Here is a 17,354-nt window from a genome sequence, read left to right on the forward strand (position 1 = left end):
TATATCACATACAATATATATATATATATATCACATACAATATATATATATATATATCACATACAATATATATATATATATATCACATACAATATATATATATATATATATATATATATACACACACACATATTACATATACAATACACACAAATATATATTACATATACAATACATATATATTACATATATAATACAAAAACACTCTGCAGACTGTGATAGTCAATAAAGTAGAAATAAAATTTAAGAAGTGTATTCTTGCTGTGTGGCAGTACAAAATAATCCATGGCCTGGTACTGGCCCAGAGCCTTGTCATTAGGGACCCCCTGCTTAACTGGAAAAGGGAGAGATGTTTTATTGAAAAACAGAGACAGTAACAGCTGGCTTTCCATCTTTTAGTAACTAAAAGATTGAAAGCCGGCTGTTTGACCAATGTTATCAAAAGACAGAGAGAGGCAGATAAAAGTTCTATGGATGAAAGACGGAGGGGAAAAGTAATGGCAGAGGTACTCACTGAGTAATTTTCACCAACAATGCGTATGATGACGTCCGTTGTAGATGACAAAAAGCACACGTAGACATCCCAGAATCTATCAGCAGGCAACATTAAAGGTGCTGCAAAATAAGGTCAAATGACAATATCATTGTTGAAAGAAATGAAATAGGGGTAACTTTTGTTAATTAGCAACAACTGGTAAAGTTAAGTGAACAGGTTGAGAATAATTTGTTTTGATGTTGTTATTATATCTAAGACATAGCAACATTTTATAGAGGAATGACTCAAGAGCTACTGAGGGACACCTCCTGCATGAAAACCTAACAGTTAAGAGTGCTAGCATACTTAATGAGGTCAGTAAAGCAATGTTATATAGGAACAGATAAGACATTATCTGAATCGGTTCTAAATTCTAGGCAAACATACGAGACGTGTGTGTGTGTGTGTGTGTGTTTATGTACATTGACCCTTTTTATATCAATACATCTGAGATGAACCCTGATTCCACAATACAAAATTCCTGCTTTAAAGTGATTTAACCCATTTAATCCAACCACATCTATCCAAAATATTCTGCCTCTTATGTTCAAACTGGCTAGATCTTACATCTTACCTGATAATGTCATTGTAATATTACACAACCACATCATCCAAACTTCAAAGCTAAGAGATAATGCATGATTAATTGAATACAATATGAATAAATAAGCATTACAGTTGACAGAGTGCTAAAGGGTTAATTTAAGACAAGCCCTTAAAATTCTTAATATATATGTTCCAAATAACAGCTTACTGATGACAAAATTATTTTACTAAATTTTTAATTTGTTTTTTAAATTAATCAAAACAAGTGCAATGTGTTTCAACAGAAGTATAAAAACAAAAGAGTTAATGACAAAAAAGTAGCAAAAGAGAGGATCCCTAAAGATTAACCATTCCCTTCGAAGCCTGAAAGACACTGTGTCCCCTAAAAATTGCAGACACTCCATATAGCACCAATGGAGTATAGCACCCACATTTGGACTGCTGCTGCCGCACATAGATGTGCCCCCAACTATATCCAGAAAATACCAAGAAGAGAAAAGACATAGTCGAACCTGGGTGAGTTTGAACACAGAACATAAAAAGCCAAAACAAATACTACATGGCCTTTTGTCCAACATTAAATGGTTCCACCAATGCATCACTTTTATAATTTCTAACAGGCAAATACGATGTTGAGTCAATTATATCAATCCCACTATTTACCAGGTACTTCACTAAGACAGGTGAGATGGCAAGATTGACCTAGGCTAGATTTGAACACAAAACGTAGCCTTTCATTACAGCACTTAGTTCATCTTCTCCTGTGGGGTATAACTTGAAGGAAGACAGGTTTTGCCTCTCCAGTGCCTTTCTTTCCTCCATTTCTAAACTGAATCCCTCGCTGACCCCCCGGACCTTCTCAAAAACAAAAAAAGGGTTCTGTTTCATATTTTAGTAATCTTCTTGGTTGTTTCTTGAATCTGAGAAAAATGATTCAACAATTTCTTGTTGAACAGGCTGCACAGATGATTGGTTTATAGTGATCAGGTGGTTTTTCTGTACATTAGCTCACTCCCTCCAGCAAATCGATATTACCTGAACAGGTGCACAAAGTGCCACACATCAGGTGACAAAGTGATCGCAGGGCAATGTGAGATGAGTTTGCTCATGAACACAACACACCAGCCAGCCCTGGAATTGAAACCACTATCTCACAACTGTGAGTGAAACACCCCAACCTCGAGGCAACATGCCTTCACTATTTTAGTAACAGGAGTCTGATAATTAATTTTAAAATGTGTGGGTGTGTATGTGCGTGCTTCCATGCATTTCCAAAATGCAGGCATGCATTTAAGAAGCCAACATGCCATGTACCAGCATCTGCATCCAAAAACATATCAAAAACCAAACATTGCTGCAATAAAACAGGATCCAAGAAGAAATTGTCACCACCACCATTTTAACCATTATTATTATTATTATTATTAACCCTGTCATGCTGACATGCAAGCAAACCACTCTACTCCATTTGAAGCACCACCATCTATAACACCTAGTCTTATGAGAAGACAATTTCCTTTTTTTTTTTTTTTTCCAATCAGTCATAGGAATGTTTTTCAAAGACATAACAGTTATTCATAATCAATTTCAATTTTTTTTTTTCTTTCTATTTGTTGTGGGCCCCCCCTGGGTAGCATTTGCTTACACAGTGACTACATACTTCTTGTCTGTCAGATTGATTTCATGTGTGTTTATATATATTTAATAATTCGATACTTGCAAATAAATGGGTAATGATTTATAAACAACTAATTAGTAAAGTGGAAAAATTATCAAATATATAATACATATATATATATATATATATATATATGTATATATATATATATATATTATATATTTCACTTAGGCATAGAGATATTAATAACCTATTGCTAGAACTCATCATACATCTGCTTCAGAATTAGGCATTAGGCGAGGACAGAGAGTAATATGAAATTAAAGAAATATGATCCAATCAGAACACTAAATCTAATTCACTGTGAGAAAGTCTGCCTTTTTTTAACAATTTACTCCTCATTCTATTTGCCTCTTCATTACTCATCCTCTTTTTTTTCTTCTTTTCAATATCTTATTCCCTCTTTGTCTTTTCTCTCCCTCTCTCACAAACTTCATTTGTATCCTTTTCCAAGTTATTTCATTTAATATTTTTCATCTTTTACACACACACACTTTCACTTGCAATGCTTTCTCTCTCTCTCTCTCTCTCTCTCTCTCTCTCTCCTATCTATCTAACTCTACTGCCCCTATTCAATCGACTTCATGAAAATATAAGTGATTACAAAACTTTCCTTTGAGAAACTTAGAGAATATTTGTGAAAATGTTTGCACTATATCTATGCATCATATCAAAAGCAAACAGAAATTTTTCCATTTCAAATTTCGTTCCATTATACACAAACATGTAAACCATAATCCTTTGAATGATGAAAGCCTTGGCTTATATTCTGCGCCCACATTGACTATGTGATTATTGTTAAGCAATATATTGATTTCATTAAACATATTGATTATAATACAGTAATATAGTATACATACTGCATTATTTGTTCACACATTAGAATTTTTGAATTCAACATGGGCCATCCAAAAAAAAAAAAATGTGTGATTAAAACAGAATGTCTGGCAACAACAAAAGGAGAGAAGAACAGCTGAATCAAACAAACAAACAAACAAAAATGGGACAAAACAACTGAAACAAATGTCTGAATATGGACATAGGTGTGGAGAATATAATTCTGTTTCTGCTGCACAAGACAGACTGGCTCAAGAAAAGCTTAATATATTTCAGAGCAATGCACTGAGCCAACTTTGACAGTCTGTGAATATTTAAATGCCAATTGATAATCATCATTAAATGAACAGGATATGCAGACAAACATCCCCATGAAAATAGTAGTGGAATACAAAAAGTAACAGCAGAGCAAATAAGTAGAATGCTGAAAGACCAAACTGAATATGTACAGCAGGACAACAGATGATAAAACATTCAAAGTAGAAGCCTATTAATCCTTAGACCAGCCATATCTGGACCAAATATTCGATTTGGTTTAAGTTGAAACTAGCCAGATCCAGTCTCTCACATCTAAGCTACAATGTCATTCTAAAACTAAATATGTCTATCATTAAAATCGTGAAGCCTATGAGATAATGCAGGATTAATTCAGAATAGATAAGCATTACATTCGACAGAATAATCCGAATGCTAAGGAGTCAAAGGATTAGCAGAGAATGGCGATTTCAATGACTTTCAAGAACAGGATGTCTCGTATGTTAGACACCTACATAACGCAAGGAGTCTCTTTGGCAATGTCTGCTCATATGGTAAAGCTTACACACGGCCTGCTGAATTGAAATCTCCGTGTTACTTTGAGGCAAAGATAAAACTGAACAAGTTGCATCATCTTCCATCAATTATTCTTTGGTAATTCGATGTTACTCGTACTGGAATCAGTTCCCTTGAAAATATTCATTCATATAATAACGTGCTGGCTTGGGCTTCTCTCAATGGCAGAGAAATCAAAGCCCCCAGGATTTATTTAGTCCTGAATCACAACAGTTTTATGCAAGCAAACAAGACATATACTGGCAGGAAACCACCTGGTGGGCAGTGTTTCTGCATGTTTGTGTGTCTCATCATATATACACACATATAAATAAGATTTGGGAGACAACATCACTTTGGGTATGCATTCTCACACTGAATGAAATGATGGTAGGGTCTAATGAAAGACATATTTAAACAATCACCTGAAGAGGTGAATTTTACACCTTAGATGCATGATACTAATTACACATCTCACCAATGCATTACAGGTGTGAAAATGTGTCGAAACAATTGCAGTGATTGTAAATAAAGAATGTTATTCATTCCATTTTCTATCAGTTATCTATTTGTGTGTGTGTGTGTGTCATACCAGCACGGGGGCATTTTATGTGCTGATGCCACGTAAAATGCACTCCTGCCAGGCCCACATAAATGCATCCATGCTCATGGTATATAAAAAAATCACCCAGCATACTGTTAAGTGGGTGGCTTTAGGAAGGACATCCAGCTGTAGAGGCCATTCCAAAACAGAGAACTGGAGTCAGGACATCTCTCCGGCTTACCAGCTCCTATCAAACCATCTAACCCATGCCAGCATGGAAAACAGATGTTGAACAATGATGATGATGATGATATATAATATGTGCATGTGTGTAATATCTTTGAATTATCAGCAAAGCAATCATACGAGTTTCAAAAAAGGGAAAGAGATACGGATACCTGGAAACTGTTGATTATATGACATAGCAGCTAGAAGCTAGCGGTTGAATGAAAGAGAAGGCAATAGTGGGAGAGGAGATATTTTAACAAAAACAAAATACTGAGAAGTAGTAGTGGTAATAGTAGTAGAAGTGATACTAGCTGTAGTAGTAGTAGTAGTAGTAGTAGTAGTAGTTATAGAAAAGCGTCAGTTAGTCATGCAAAAACCAACACCGTTGGAAGAAGAAGCAGTAAAATGAGGATTAAAGAGTTAGTAATCAGTTTGTAAAGAACTACAAATCCAACAAATGGAGGGAGATGTATTCCTGCTAAAACCATCGCAATTCTCTTAAAGAAGGGAAAGGGGAGTGGTGGGAGAAGGAGGGGAGGGAGATTTTACATGAGAACAAACAGGATGGGTGAGGAAAATAGACAGGATTGTAGAAAGATGAGAAGGTGGGGAGAGCTAACTGTACCAAAGACAAACAAAATATCAATTATCATGAAGCCAAGGGGAACCTCTGCTAGAAATAGCAGCCAAATAACCCTCAAATCATGCCCTACCGTCTTAACCCTTTAGCATTTAAACCGGCCATATCCAGCCTAAATAATCTTCCTGTTTTATGTTCAGACTGACCAGATCCAGCTTCTCACACCTACCCTACAATGTCATTCGAAAAATAACAATCGAGTCATTGAAATCCTGAAGCTACAAGATAATGTATCGATTAAATTGAAAAGCAATGCAGGTAAATACGCATTACATTTGATGGAATAACCTGAATGCTAAAAGGTTAAGAAAAAGAGATTACATAATGCAGCTCAGGGTAGACCCTTACTAAGAAAGATGGAACAGTCAGGGCTTGAAACCATGACATTGTCATCCGTCTTTGAGGAAAAGTCTGCTGGCTCAGCACTGACACTTGTAAACAGCCACACATTAAATGAATTTTGTGAGTAAACAGTTGACAGTTGCAACATTTCTAGGTCTCGTTCTTCAACAGGACCTCACTTATAAATACACATATCCACACAAGGGAGTATTTAACCAACCCTATAGCAGTGCTTCTCAACCATTTCTTTCCTATGGATCCCTTTGATTCCTATTTTATTCAGATGGACCCTAGTGATTTGTCGCTTTAAAAAAAATTCCCTTTTACATCTTTATATTTAAATATTATTAGGAATTGTATAAACAAAAAATTCTAATATTCTATGCATTGTAGGAGAATGATGGACTCTCTCATCGAAAACAGCCAAATGACTTGGTTTATAGGGGTCAAATGACTGATTATAAGTTTGATTGACCAGAGGTAACACATGGCTAAACAACAATAATATACAATAAACAGGGAAGCCTCTTTTTGAGTTGCACAACCTGATAGAAATAACAGCCAAATGTCCTTCAAATTTCACCCTACAATCTTAAAATGATGACGGACACATTAGCAGAGCTAACAGAGAAGCCTGTTTTAGGTTGTGCAACCTGATAGAAATAGCAGCCAAATGTCCCTCAAATCCCATTCTCCCATCGGAAAATGAGAAAGGACATGCTTAATAATGTAGTCCTTGATAGACCATATCTCAAAAAGAGAAGACAAGATGATTGCAACAAACATGCCTTTAATCATAGATCTGTTTATAGTAGAGACAGAACTTGATGGCAATTAGGGGGTATTCCGGTCATGCTACAGTCTCCTTTTCTGTCTTTTCTAGAAAGTCTGATCTAAGCAACAAACAAGATGACACTGCTATATTTCAAGACATAACTCCAGGTTCACTGAAAGAAGCCATTACAAAATGTGCACAGGAAGAGCAAACCGTTGCATTTCTGCCATGACCACCACTGCAGACCAATATTCAGGACGATTATTATTCTACTCATTAACTTTTTTTTTAAATATTAGAACTTTGACACATTGATGAGGAAATGAGAAAAACTAAATAGGTCAAAACCCATTTCTACAAATGAAAACTTAAGTTTCTTGGAATGGGTGCAGAGAATGGGGGGTACGAATAGTTGGGTGTATGTGGAGGAGGAGGGCAGGGGGCAAAGGTCAACAGAAATGGATGGAACGAGGAGGAAAACAAATTTTAGAAAGTTTAAAAACCCAGCAATCACTATGGATTATATAGATATGTTATATATATATATACATACATAAATAAATATAAATATATATATATATATACATATAGGTATATGTTAAATATTTGATCCATACCACCACCTGCAAATTTCTCATCACGTACGCTATCCACACATAAAGTGGGAGGAGAAGGAGAAGGAGGAGGAGACGTGGGGGAGCAGACCCCATTTTCTGGAAACAAAAACAGAGGTAGTTTCGTTCATATATATACAATAATGAGTGTGTTCGTTTATGTGTCAGAATGTATGCGTGTGTGAGTGTATGTGTTTGTAATAGGTTCTTATATGCAAATGTATGCTTGTGTAGAGGCTATACGTGTATGTGTGTGTGTGTGTGTGTGTGTGTGTGATTGTGTGAGAGAGCATGTGTGTGCGTGTGATGTAATGTATGTACTGAACATTAATAATAAGCTTGTGAAGTTGTACATTACTTCATAAAATTAAGTCATTGATGATGTACAAACAATGTACATATATATAAAATTTGCAAACAATACAGAAAAATATGGAACAAGTTTATAACAATCAATTGATCAGAATGACAAAACAAAAGTTTACACAACATAAAAATAAGAATTTGGCAATGCTCTCCAGATCAGTGGTAAACTACTGCTGTCTAACAGGTTTCATGTGGCTGTCATGGCCTTTAAGTCAACACTGGTTACAGTATAAGGTTCAAACTCAAGATCCATGTGATATTCAGAAATATTTTTTCATGCTCAGAAATGCTGATGCGTGGAAATAAACTACCGACATCAGTTGTTAGGTGTCGTCAAGACCACAACATCCTTCAAAACTTGAAGACTTCATGAAATTCGCCAACAGTGTGCCTGATGCCTCTTCTTCCCTCATTTTACTTTTAAGTGACTCATTCACTGTCCACTTCCGGCACATTGTTCTAAGTACTGTTCATGCACTTTTAGCTATTTTTGCTGAGGAGTTATTAGCACTCTTAGAACACTGCAAACATTAATTTCATTAATTAGTTCTTTAGAAATTACAATAATTAAAGACAAAGTAAAGGATTCTGAGACAAATGTAAACTCTGAAAGAAGAAAGTTTAGTCTTTGACAGTTTTCTGTTACAATCATAACTTTTAAGGAGTTTCCACAAATTTTTGTGACAGGTCAAAATATGGCATCCTGGTATTATCAAATACTTGCTGAAAAAGGGTTTAGCTCCCAAGTTCATTCATGCTGACACGGTTGCTACATTAGGGAATGATGCTCCAGCTTTATCAACACTGCAAAAGCAAGCAGCTGAATTTAAGAGAGGAAGGGAGAGTCTTGAAGATGACCCCAAGGTCTGGACATCGTGCAGCTGTCACCATTTAGGAAAACATTGACTGCGTTTACTACATTGCATTCACCACATTAGACGATGATGATCCAGCTTTATCAACACTGCAAAGTGGGAAGCTGAATTTAAGAGAAAAAGGGAGAGTCTTGAAGATGGCTCAAGGTCTGGACAGCCTGCAACTGCCACCATTTAGGAAAACATTGTGTTCACCACATGGAGATGGATGACAGACAAATCCTCTTCACAGTCTTTCCAAGTCCTGCCACATTTCACCTGAAACTTTTGATCCACCAAAACAACATCTTTTGGTTGTAGATTTCAATCTGCAAAATTTAACTCATTTGCCAGAATATACAATATTTTTTTCTATCACAACAATATAATAAACAAACAAACAAAACAAAAAAACAGTAAAATGAGAAGAATTTCTTTTCTTTTTTTAAGTAGAGGAGATAAGGAAGAAAAAAGCAGGTAGGGTGGAGAGGGGTCAGAGATCATGGAATATTTACCTGGTTCGTTCTCCTCTGAGTCAGCTTCAGGAGTCTGACTGAGGTAGGCCAATTTGCTGTTCACTAAAATATCATTGATGGATAGTTTTGACGATGATTCAGGGTTGATTAGAAGTACATGACAAACTTTGTTATCTAAAGAATTGGGGAAAGAAAAAAGAAAATAGAAAAACAAAACATGAAAAGTAACAGGCTGACAATGTTTTTGTTCTTCACACTAACACTTCTACTCAACTACAACTCCAATATAATTTTCAATTTCCCTACATCACTTTTCTTCACTCATCCATATTCCATCCCTAAAGGAACTTCAGACCCAAGATTTTGTGTGTTATTCAAAATTGCATCTGGACTTTCCTATGAAATTTGATATAGACTAAGAAACGAGAACACTGTTTCAAGACAAACAGACAAACATTGATGTTTTTAGATACAGAATACATTATTTTCGTAAAGATGAGTGTCGTTAGCAGTGAAGGGTGGAAATGATATCCAGCCACAAAATTAATATAATTTCACATTAAATAACAAATTTAACTGAATTAAACACAAAAATGTTAAACAACCACAGAATTTACCAATTAATACTGTTCTAGCTTGAAGTTGATCCTGAGCAAGTGCTCCAAATTCCTGCTTTGAAGCTTCAAAGTCTCTTTCCTCCTGATGAGAAAGAAAATAATCAATTAATTATAGAATCATAACAGTCATTTAACAAGCATTAGTTTTTTTTTTTTCTTTTGAGAGGTTTGTAAATCATCAAAAGAGCCAAACTTAGAATGGCTGAAATGGGGTTCCTCTGAAGGGTCTTTTGGTGTAATATCACTCGACAGGTTGTGTAACTCAGAGATCAGAAAATTGGAGGAAAGAATCGTAAAGCCAACCCAACCATTAGGAGACTTAGGGTTAGACCAAGAATGAGATGGTTGGATAATATCAAGAATCTCTGTTGGTCACGCTTGGAAATTTGGCTGTAAAGTGTGATGGTGGATGCTTCTGGAAGAACCCTATGAGGAAGTGCTTAGACATACATATAAACACACATACATATAAAACAACAATATGAAACTGAAAGTCCTACCTGTGGTGGTATGAGTTGAAACAATGCACAGAGAATAGCCTGAGCAGGATAGTGGGCAACAGAGGTGGGCAGTTTGGTGATTCGGTCAATAGAAACCCTCTCTGTGTTACCATAATCCACATAGTATACTTCTACTTCTCCCTGTAAAGCAATCATGAAACCAGATGGTTGAGAGACAGGTGACAAACAGACAGGCTGATAGAGAAAGGGGCAGGCTAAATTGACAGGCAGACAAACAGGTAGGGAGATGTGAAAAAGGCAGAGTGATAGAGAGACAGGAAAATAAATGGAGTGAGGGAGAGAGAAAGAAAGACATGGAGACAGACTAAATACACTGATAGGTAGGTAGAGAGGGATAAACTAAATAGACAGAGAGACTGGCAGACTAGAAGAAAACAGATGTAGATGGAAGGTAAAAACAAGAACAAAGGGAACAACTATATGTGGGGTGTGGGGGAGATGTTAAGATGAAAATAAAAACCTTTTCTTCATCAATGTCTAAGATAGATGCTCTGTACCAGGCATCGTTGTCGGAGTACTGTGCAACGCAAAATCCACCAATCTGCAGAGCTTTTATATCCACATGACGTTTCTGGAAATAAAACAAAGTCAAATATATCTTAAAAACACATTGATTGGTAGATTACCAGAATTGATTAAAACATCCCCAGTATTGTGGCATAAGTTTGTTGACTGATCAGATAGAATGTCTAGTCCCATAGGTCAAGCTATAGATCCCTAAACCCTAAAATAACACTAACCCTGCTGGTTAATTCTTCTTCGTTTCCTCTAATATTCGTGGCCTCCAATCCATCCTGTACTTCATTGCCTATAAACATATACACCAAACACCTTGTTCCTCTCAGAAACATATTCATCTTTCTCTCTCTCTCTTTCTCATTTACAGCCCAGGTCTCCTGTCTAGACAGCACTCCAAACTTGACCTTCACACTGAAAGTTGGAATCTGTGCACATAAAGATTCCACTTTACCTACCACTCACCTATATACCAGCAACCTTGTTCAAAAAATTCGTCATATAGGAAAATTCACCGAAAAAGCATCCAATCCACACTGTGAAGTGGTTGGCATTTGGAAAGGCATCCAGCTGCAAAAATCATGCCAAAACTATCACTTAACCTACGTTGGTGTGTTTACGTCCCCATGACTTAGTGGTTCAGCAAAAGAGAGCAACAGAGCAAGTACCATGGTTTAAAACAAAAATAAATAAGTACTAGGATCAATTCATTCAACTAAAAGTTCTACAAGGCGGTGCCCCAGCATGGCCGCAGTCCAATGACTGAAACAAGTAAAAGATAAAAGACATCACAGATGTACATGTAGCATACCATAAAATCACACACACACACACACACACACACACACAGACTTACCTGACAGTGAAGGTTCAGTTCAGTGTCAATCTCCTGAATGCAACTGCTCTCAAAATGGACATAGAATTGGGCAGCTGAGTAGATAAAGCTAACATAGACATTGAGTACAGATCTGGAATATATAAAAATAAAAAAAGAAACCAGGGTGTCATCATTGCTGGAGCATAGTAGTACCCTGCTGGGCACTGGTAATGGGGCAATGTCATCTGTTTTATATTATTGACCGCCCCCTCCCCCCACATCCTTAGTACCACCATCATCATTGTCAGGCAGCCCTGAACCAGTTCAGCTTTGACCAGCAGACAACCATCAACATTATTTCGGGTGGTTACCAAGCCGACGAGCTGGCAGGAACATTAGCCCACCAGGTGAAATGCTTAGCGGTATTTCGTCTGTCTTCACGTTCTGAGTTCAAATTCCACTGAGGTTGACTTTGCCTTTCATCCTTTTGGGGGGGGGGGGCGATAAATTAAGTACCAGTTGCATACTGGAGTTGATCTAATCAACTGTGCACCCCACCAAAAAAAAAAAATTTCAGGCCTTGTGCCTAGAGTAGAAAAGATTATCTCAGGTGGTTATCAATTTTATACAACAAAGAATTGGAGAGAGATTAGGCTGCCATTTTAGCAGCACACAGGCTCCTCCCCCATTGGTTCATTTGTTGTTTAGCCCATATCAGCCCCTTATTGTGTGGATAAATCACTAAAAGGCAGTCCAGCTAAGGTCATGCTGTCATGGTCCCTGTTATACAAATTGACCAATGTGTCTTTTTTATGTACATGGTGGGGAGTGGTTTGAAGGAGATCTGGGTGCTGGTGCCACATGAATGCACACCCATGCCAGTGTTGCATAAAAGCACCCAGTACACTCTGTAAAGTGGTTGGCATCCAGCCATAAAACCCCATGCCAAAGCAGACATGGGGCCTGAGCAGCTCCTGTCAAACTGTCCGACCCATACCAGAATGGAAAAACAGAAATTAAATAATGATGATGATGATGATGATGACTGGCCATTATAACTAGGAAGTCAAATTAATCAAGTAACGAGGTCTCATGTTGTCAGTAATTGTAGGTGAAGGTGATAGTGGTGGTGGAGTCATGGTGAAATAGCAGTCGTGTGGTAGTGGTTGTGGTACAATGATGACAATTAAGTGATAGAGGAGGAGGCTGAGGCAGAGGGAAGAGGAGGAGGAAGAATAAAGAGGCAGAAGAGGAAATGTAAACTTACCCGACTGGTAACAATTCAGCATTTTTTATTTCAACTTCCTTAACAAATGAAATCAAACAAAGAAAAGAGAGACAAGAAATTAATTGTACTTTTAATTAAGATATAAAAAACAACACAATTTTAATACCTAAGAAAGAGGACAAGAGGGCTTCCGTCAGCGAAATTGACCACAGTTAATATATGGAAAAGAAGAGAAGCAGAAATTCCATAGTGTACTCAATGTGATGTGAGGGAGGGGGGGTGCACAAGAAGTGTCGGGGGGGGGTCACAATATGACCGACAGAATTATGAAAATGATTGCATTATAGAGGTAATGCTTCATTAAGTGAGGAATTAAAAATTAATAGAAATTCTGAGTTGTGACATAATAATTAGCAGCAAAGTAAATCTAATAACTGGACTCTGCAATATACATTAATTATTCTTTCTCCCATTCACTGTGAATAATGTGTGCATGTGTGTATTATGTGTGTGTGTGCGCACATGTGCAATTGGCGAATTGTCTGCACATAAGACTCTTCAGTGGGTGTGCCACAATACTAAAAATAATTCAAAGCAATTTTTCATTAGGAGTGCCATTCAGGAAGTCTCACATACCCGTGTCTGAGCAAACATATCAAGATAGAAGATTTATAAAATAAAAGCCTGCCTACCTTGCCTGTAAATGACACCAAGGACTGTTTCACTGGATACACGATTTCCATCTGTGTAGCACAAGCTCTGTTAACAAACAATACATAATATCATTCACATCACTCCATATAATATTATTGTTTATCTTATATAACAGCTGTATGTTATGCTTTAAACAACCCGTACTATGGACACAATTGAAATATTTAACCCTTTTACTGCAGAAATCAGATATATCCACTCAAATTTTCATTTCCCTTAACTGCAAAAAGCAGTGTTTATATCCCAATCTATCTTTTATTGAGGAATGTCATATTGGAAACTACTTTTCTCGGAGTGGTTGGCGTTAGGAAGGGCATCCAGCTGTAGAAACTATGCCAAATCAGATTGGAGCCTAGTGCAGCCATCTGGTTCACCAGTCCTCAGTCAAATCGTCCAACCCATGCTAGCATGGAAAGCGGACGTTAAGGGGAAAAAAAAAAAAATCACACGAAAAACGAAGACAAATAAAGCGTACAAACAGCTCCAAGGAGAAGAAAACAAACAAAAACAACATCTTGAATGAAATCTGTTGTAGCCATGAAAATAACAACAGAAGTTTTGATGTGAATTCAAGTCAAATGTCTGCTGATATACATATCTATAAATTAGAAGAATGCCTAACAAATGAACAAAGAACAGGAAAGTCAATCACGCTTGCCTCTCCTAAATCCCAGGTATTTGGCCTAAATTTCTATCAAAGCTGGCATTGTTCTTATAACTACAGCATTCACAAACTGTGGTGTTATTGTGGGGCGCAAGAAAAGCTTTATGTGTGTATCATGCTAGCATGGAAAGCGGACGTTAAACAATGATGATGATGATATATATATTTTTGTTGCTGCCTAAGCTAAACAGGATAGTTTCTTATTCTGATGACATCTCAATAGACAAAACAAACAGACATCATCAGCTTTCACTGAAGACTAGAAACGAAAGACACCACTTATATCACAGTGATACTTGTTTACAACATGATGGGGAGGTAAAGAGACAATAACACACATAATGGGCATCAACAGGCTTCTTTCAGTTTCCATCTACCAAATCAACTCACAAGGCTTTGGTCATCCTAGGTCTTATAGTAGAAGGTTTACTGAGGCAATGTGACTTGCAGAACATACCACTGCTATTTTTTTGAAAGATATTTAACATCATTAGTGGAATAACCACGAAATTTAATTGCAGGGTTAATAGCCAAGTGCAGAAGAAAACATTTACAAGTGAGAGGAAGTAATTACCTCGACTGATTAAAGTTAAAAATTAAGTCAAAGTTATTCATTAAATGGCTCGTTACTTACTGTTCTATCTTAAACATGTCGACCCAAGATCGCACCAGGTCTTGCAGGTTATCTGGAGCTGTCTCTCCGAACTGTTTTTCATATGTCTCTCCCAGATTTTTCAACCACAGCCCATTCTGAACAACGATCTAGATTTGGTAAATTGGAAACAAACAAAGATCAATATTAATATTAAAAATAAAACAAGTAGTGGAATGAAGTTTGTTTTGTAACCAAAACAAAACTTACTGTAAAATGTGTCTCAAATTACTTCAGCAATTTTAACCTAACCCTTTTCAACACCAACCAGCTTCAGATTGCTCCTGATTCAATGATTTAAAATCTATAAATTGCTATTTTGAACCAATGCTGCTTCCATTGTTAATAATGAATTTCTGTTCAACCTGTTGCTAACATACGACATCAGTGACCTTTCAGTCATTGTTTAACTACATCAGCTGGCAGATGATGTTTGCTTGGCATGAAGTGGCATAGATATTTGCTACTGATGAAGCTAATAAACAGAAATCTAGACCCAGTAATTTTACCACCAATGCTGGGGGGCAACCTTCACCTGCAGCTGATATCTTTCCGTTTTTAACACTATACATCTATAAGAGATATTTTCTCGAGATGAATACTACAGTTTAGAAGGCTTTCAACATATGTACACTTTAAGTTCGCCAATTTTTTAAAACTAATACTGCTTCTGTTGCTAATAATGAATTTCTATTCAGCTTTCCAGCTTAATGCTGTATCAACCAATTCCTACTTATGGTGCCAGTTCATACTTGCTACTGGTGAAGCTCAAAAAAAAGCTAAAATCTGGATTTAGCAATGCCACCACCACTACTTGACAATTTCAGCCTGTTGCTGGTATATTTTCTGAATTTTATACACTATAAATCTATAAGAGGTGCTTTCTCAAGATGAAGAATATAGTTGACAAGGCTTTCAACATTATACAGACTTTGGGTATGATATATACATCACTAGTTTGAACTAATACCGTTTCCATTGCAAATAGCAAAAACCATAATAAAATCAAAGTTGCTTCTGTGTGGTCATCAGGCCTCTCGGTGCTCACCTGACCTGCTAGAAAAGCAACCAAATTTTCAAAATTACACCCTACTTTAATAAGGGAAGGACACATTTGATAACACAGTCCTAGGTTGGAAGGCACTTGAACACAGCTATTCAATCATGGCTGAATTGGTGCTAAACAACAACAGAAAAAGGGTTATGTTTTTTGATGATTGAGGGCTCACCTACCTGCTGGACCCTTTTCTTTAGTTCATGTTCATCAATTCCTACAGGATCATCCATTTTATCTGGAAATAATTTACAGTTACTAAGATACCATTCTAAAAATACATTTTCAGTGAAGAATCAAATATACATTTTTTTTTTTAGTGATAATAATAATAATGGTTTCAAATTTTGCCACAAGGGCAGCAATTTTGGGGAGGGGATGAGTTGATTGCATCAACCCCCAGTGTTCAACTGGTACTTGTTCTATCGACGCCGAAAGGATGAAAGGTAAAGTCAACCTCAGCGGAATTTGATCTCAGAATTCAGCAAAAAGAAATCAATAGAGTAAGAACCAGGCTTTAAAAAAAAAAAAAAAAAAAAAGTACTGGGGTCGATTCATTTGACTGGAATAAGTCCTCAATGCAGTGCCCCAGCACGGCCACAGTCTATTGACTGAAACAAGTGAAGGGAAGGATAAAAGATGTAGGTGTTAGGTATGTATACATGCTATGGGTTGAGTTACCTCCAAATGTGGAGTGTTGAAGATTTGCTGAAATTACTTACACGGATCAAGACCAAGGCTGATACAAGCATTCTTTGCTGCAGAGTACTGTGCTTCTTGTTCACTGGGGAAGCGGGCTGAAAGAAGAGGGGTTCAGGTTTGTAATTAATTATATATATACACACACACACACACACACATATATATAGTTGAAAAAAGTAAATAAAGTTGGAAACGGTACAGAAGTATATTTTAGAGAATGTTTAATAAAATATTACTGGTTTCGATTAATCTATCTTATCAAATATTAGAAATATTAGAAAGAATTTTGGGAGGAGTCAAAGAGAAAATATATTTTCTCAAACACAGCTGGCCAAACCATATATATATATATATATGAGGATAGCTGCGTGAAAAAGTGCCACACCCTAACAGTTGAGGGAACCCGTGGAAGAGGTAGGCCCAGGAAGACCTGGGCTGAGGTGGTGAGGCAAGACCTTCGTACATTGGGCCTCACCGAGGCGATGACTACTGACCGAGACCTTTAGAAATGTGCTGTGCGTGAGAAGACCCGGCAAGCCAAGTAAGATCGTTGCCAGTGCCCCTAGACTGGCTCTTGTGCGGGTGGCACATGAGATGCACCATTTTGAGCGTGGCCGTTGCCAG

General features: G+C 37.0%; 1 protein-coding gene across 1 annotated transcript in view; it reads right to left on the minus strand.

Moving 5' to 3' along the window:
• Positions 1–17,354, minus strand: part of LOC106875487 (tudor domain-containing protein 7) — a 28,097-nt gene that overhangs the window by 2,799 nt on the left and 7,944 nt on the right. Inside the window, exons 9-19 of the mRNA XM_014923656.1 lie at positions 16,751–16,825; positions 16,208–16,266; positions 14,957–15,084; positions 13,637–13,703; positions 12,984–13,021; positions 11,756–11,867; positions 10,844–10,954; positions 10,363–10,503; positions 9,863–9,944; positions 9,285–9,419; positions 515–615 (exon numbers count right to left, since the gene is read on the minus strand). Of these exons, the coding sequence (XP_014779142.1) occupies positions 515–615; positions 9,285–9,419; positions 9,863–9,944; positions 10,363–10,503; positions 10,844–10,954; positions 11,756–11,867; positions 12,984–13,021; positions 13,637–13,703; positions 14,957–15,084; positions 16,208–16,266; positions 16,751–16,825 (1,049 nt within the window). The remainder of the gene's footprint in view (positions 1–514; positions 616–9,284; positions 9,420–9,862; positions 9,945–10,362; positions 10,504–10,843; positions 10,955–11,755; positions 11,868–12,983; positions 13,022–13,636; positions 13,704–14,956; positions 15,085–16,207; positions 16,267–16,750; positions 16,826–17,354) is intronic.

Source organism: Octopus bimaculoides, chromosome 23 (genome assembly GCF_001194135.2).
Source record: "Octopus bimaculoides isolate UCB-OBI-ISO-001 chromosome 23, ASM119413v2, whole genome shotgun sequence".
NCBI classification, from domain to species: Eukaryota; Metazoa; Mollusca; class Cephalopoda; order Octopoda; family Octopodidae; genus Octopus; species Octopus bimaculoides.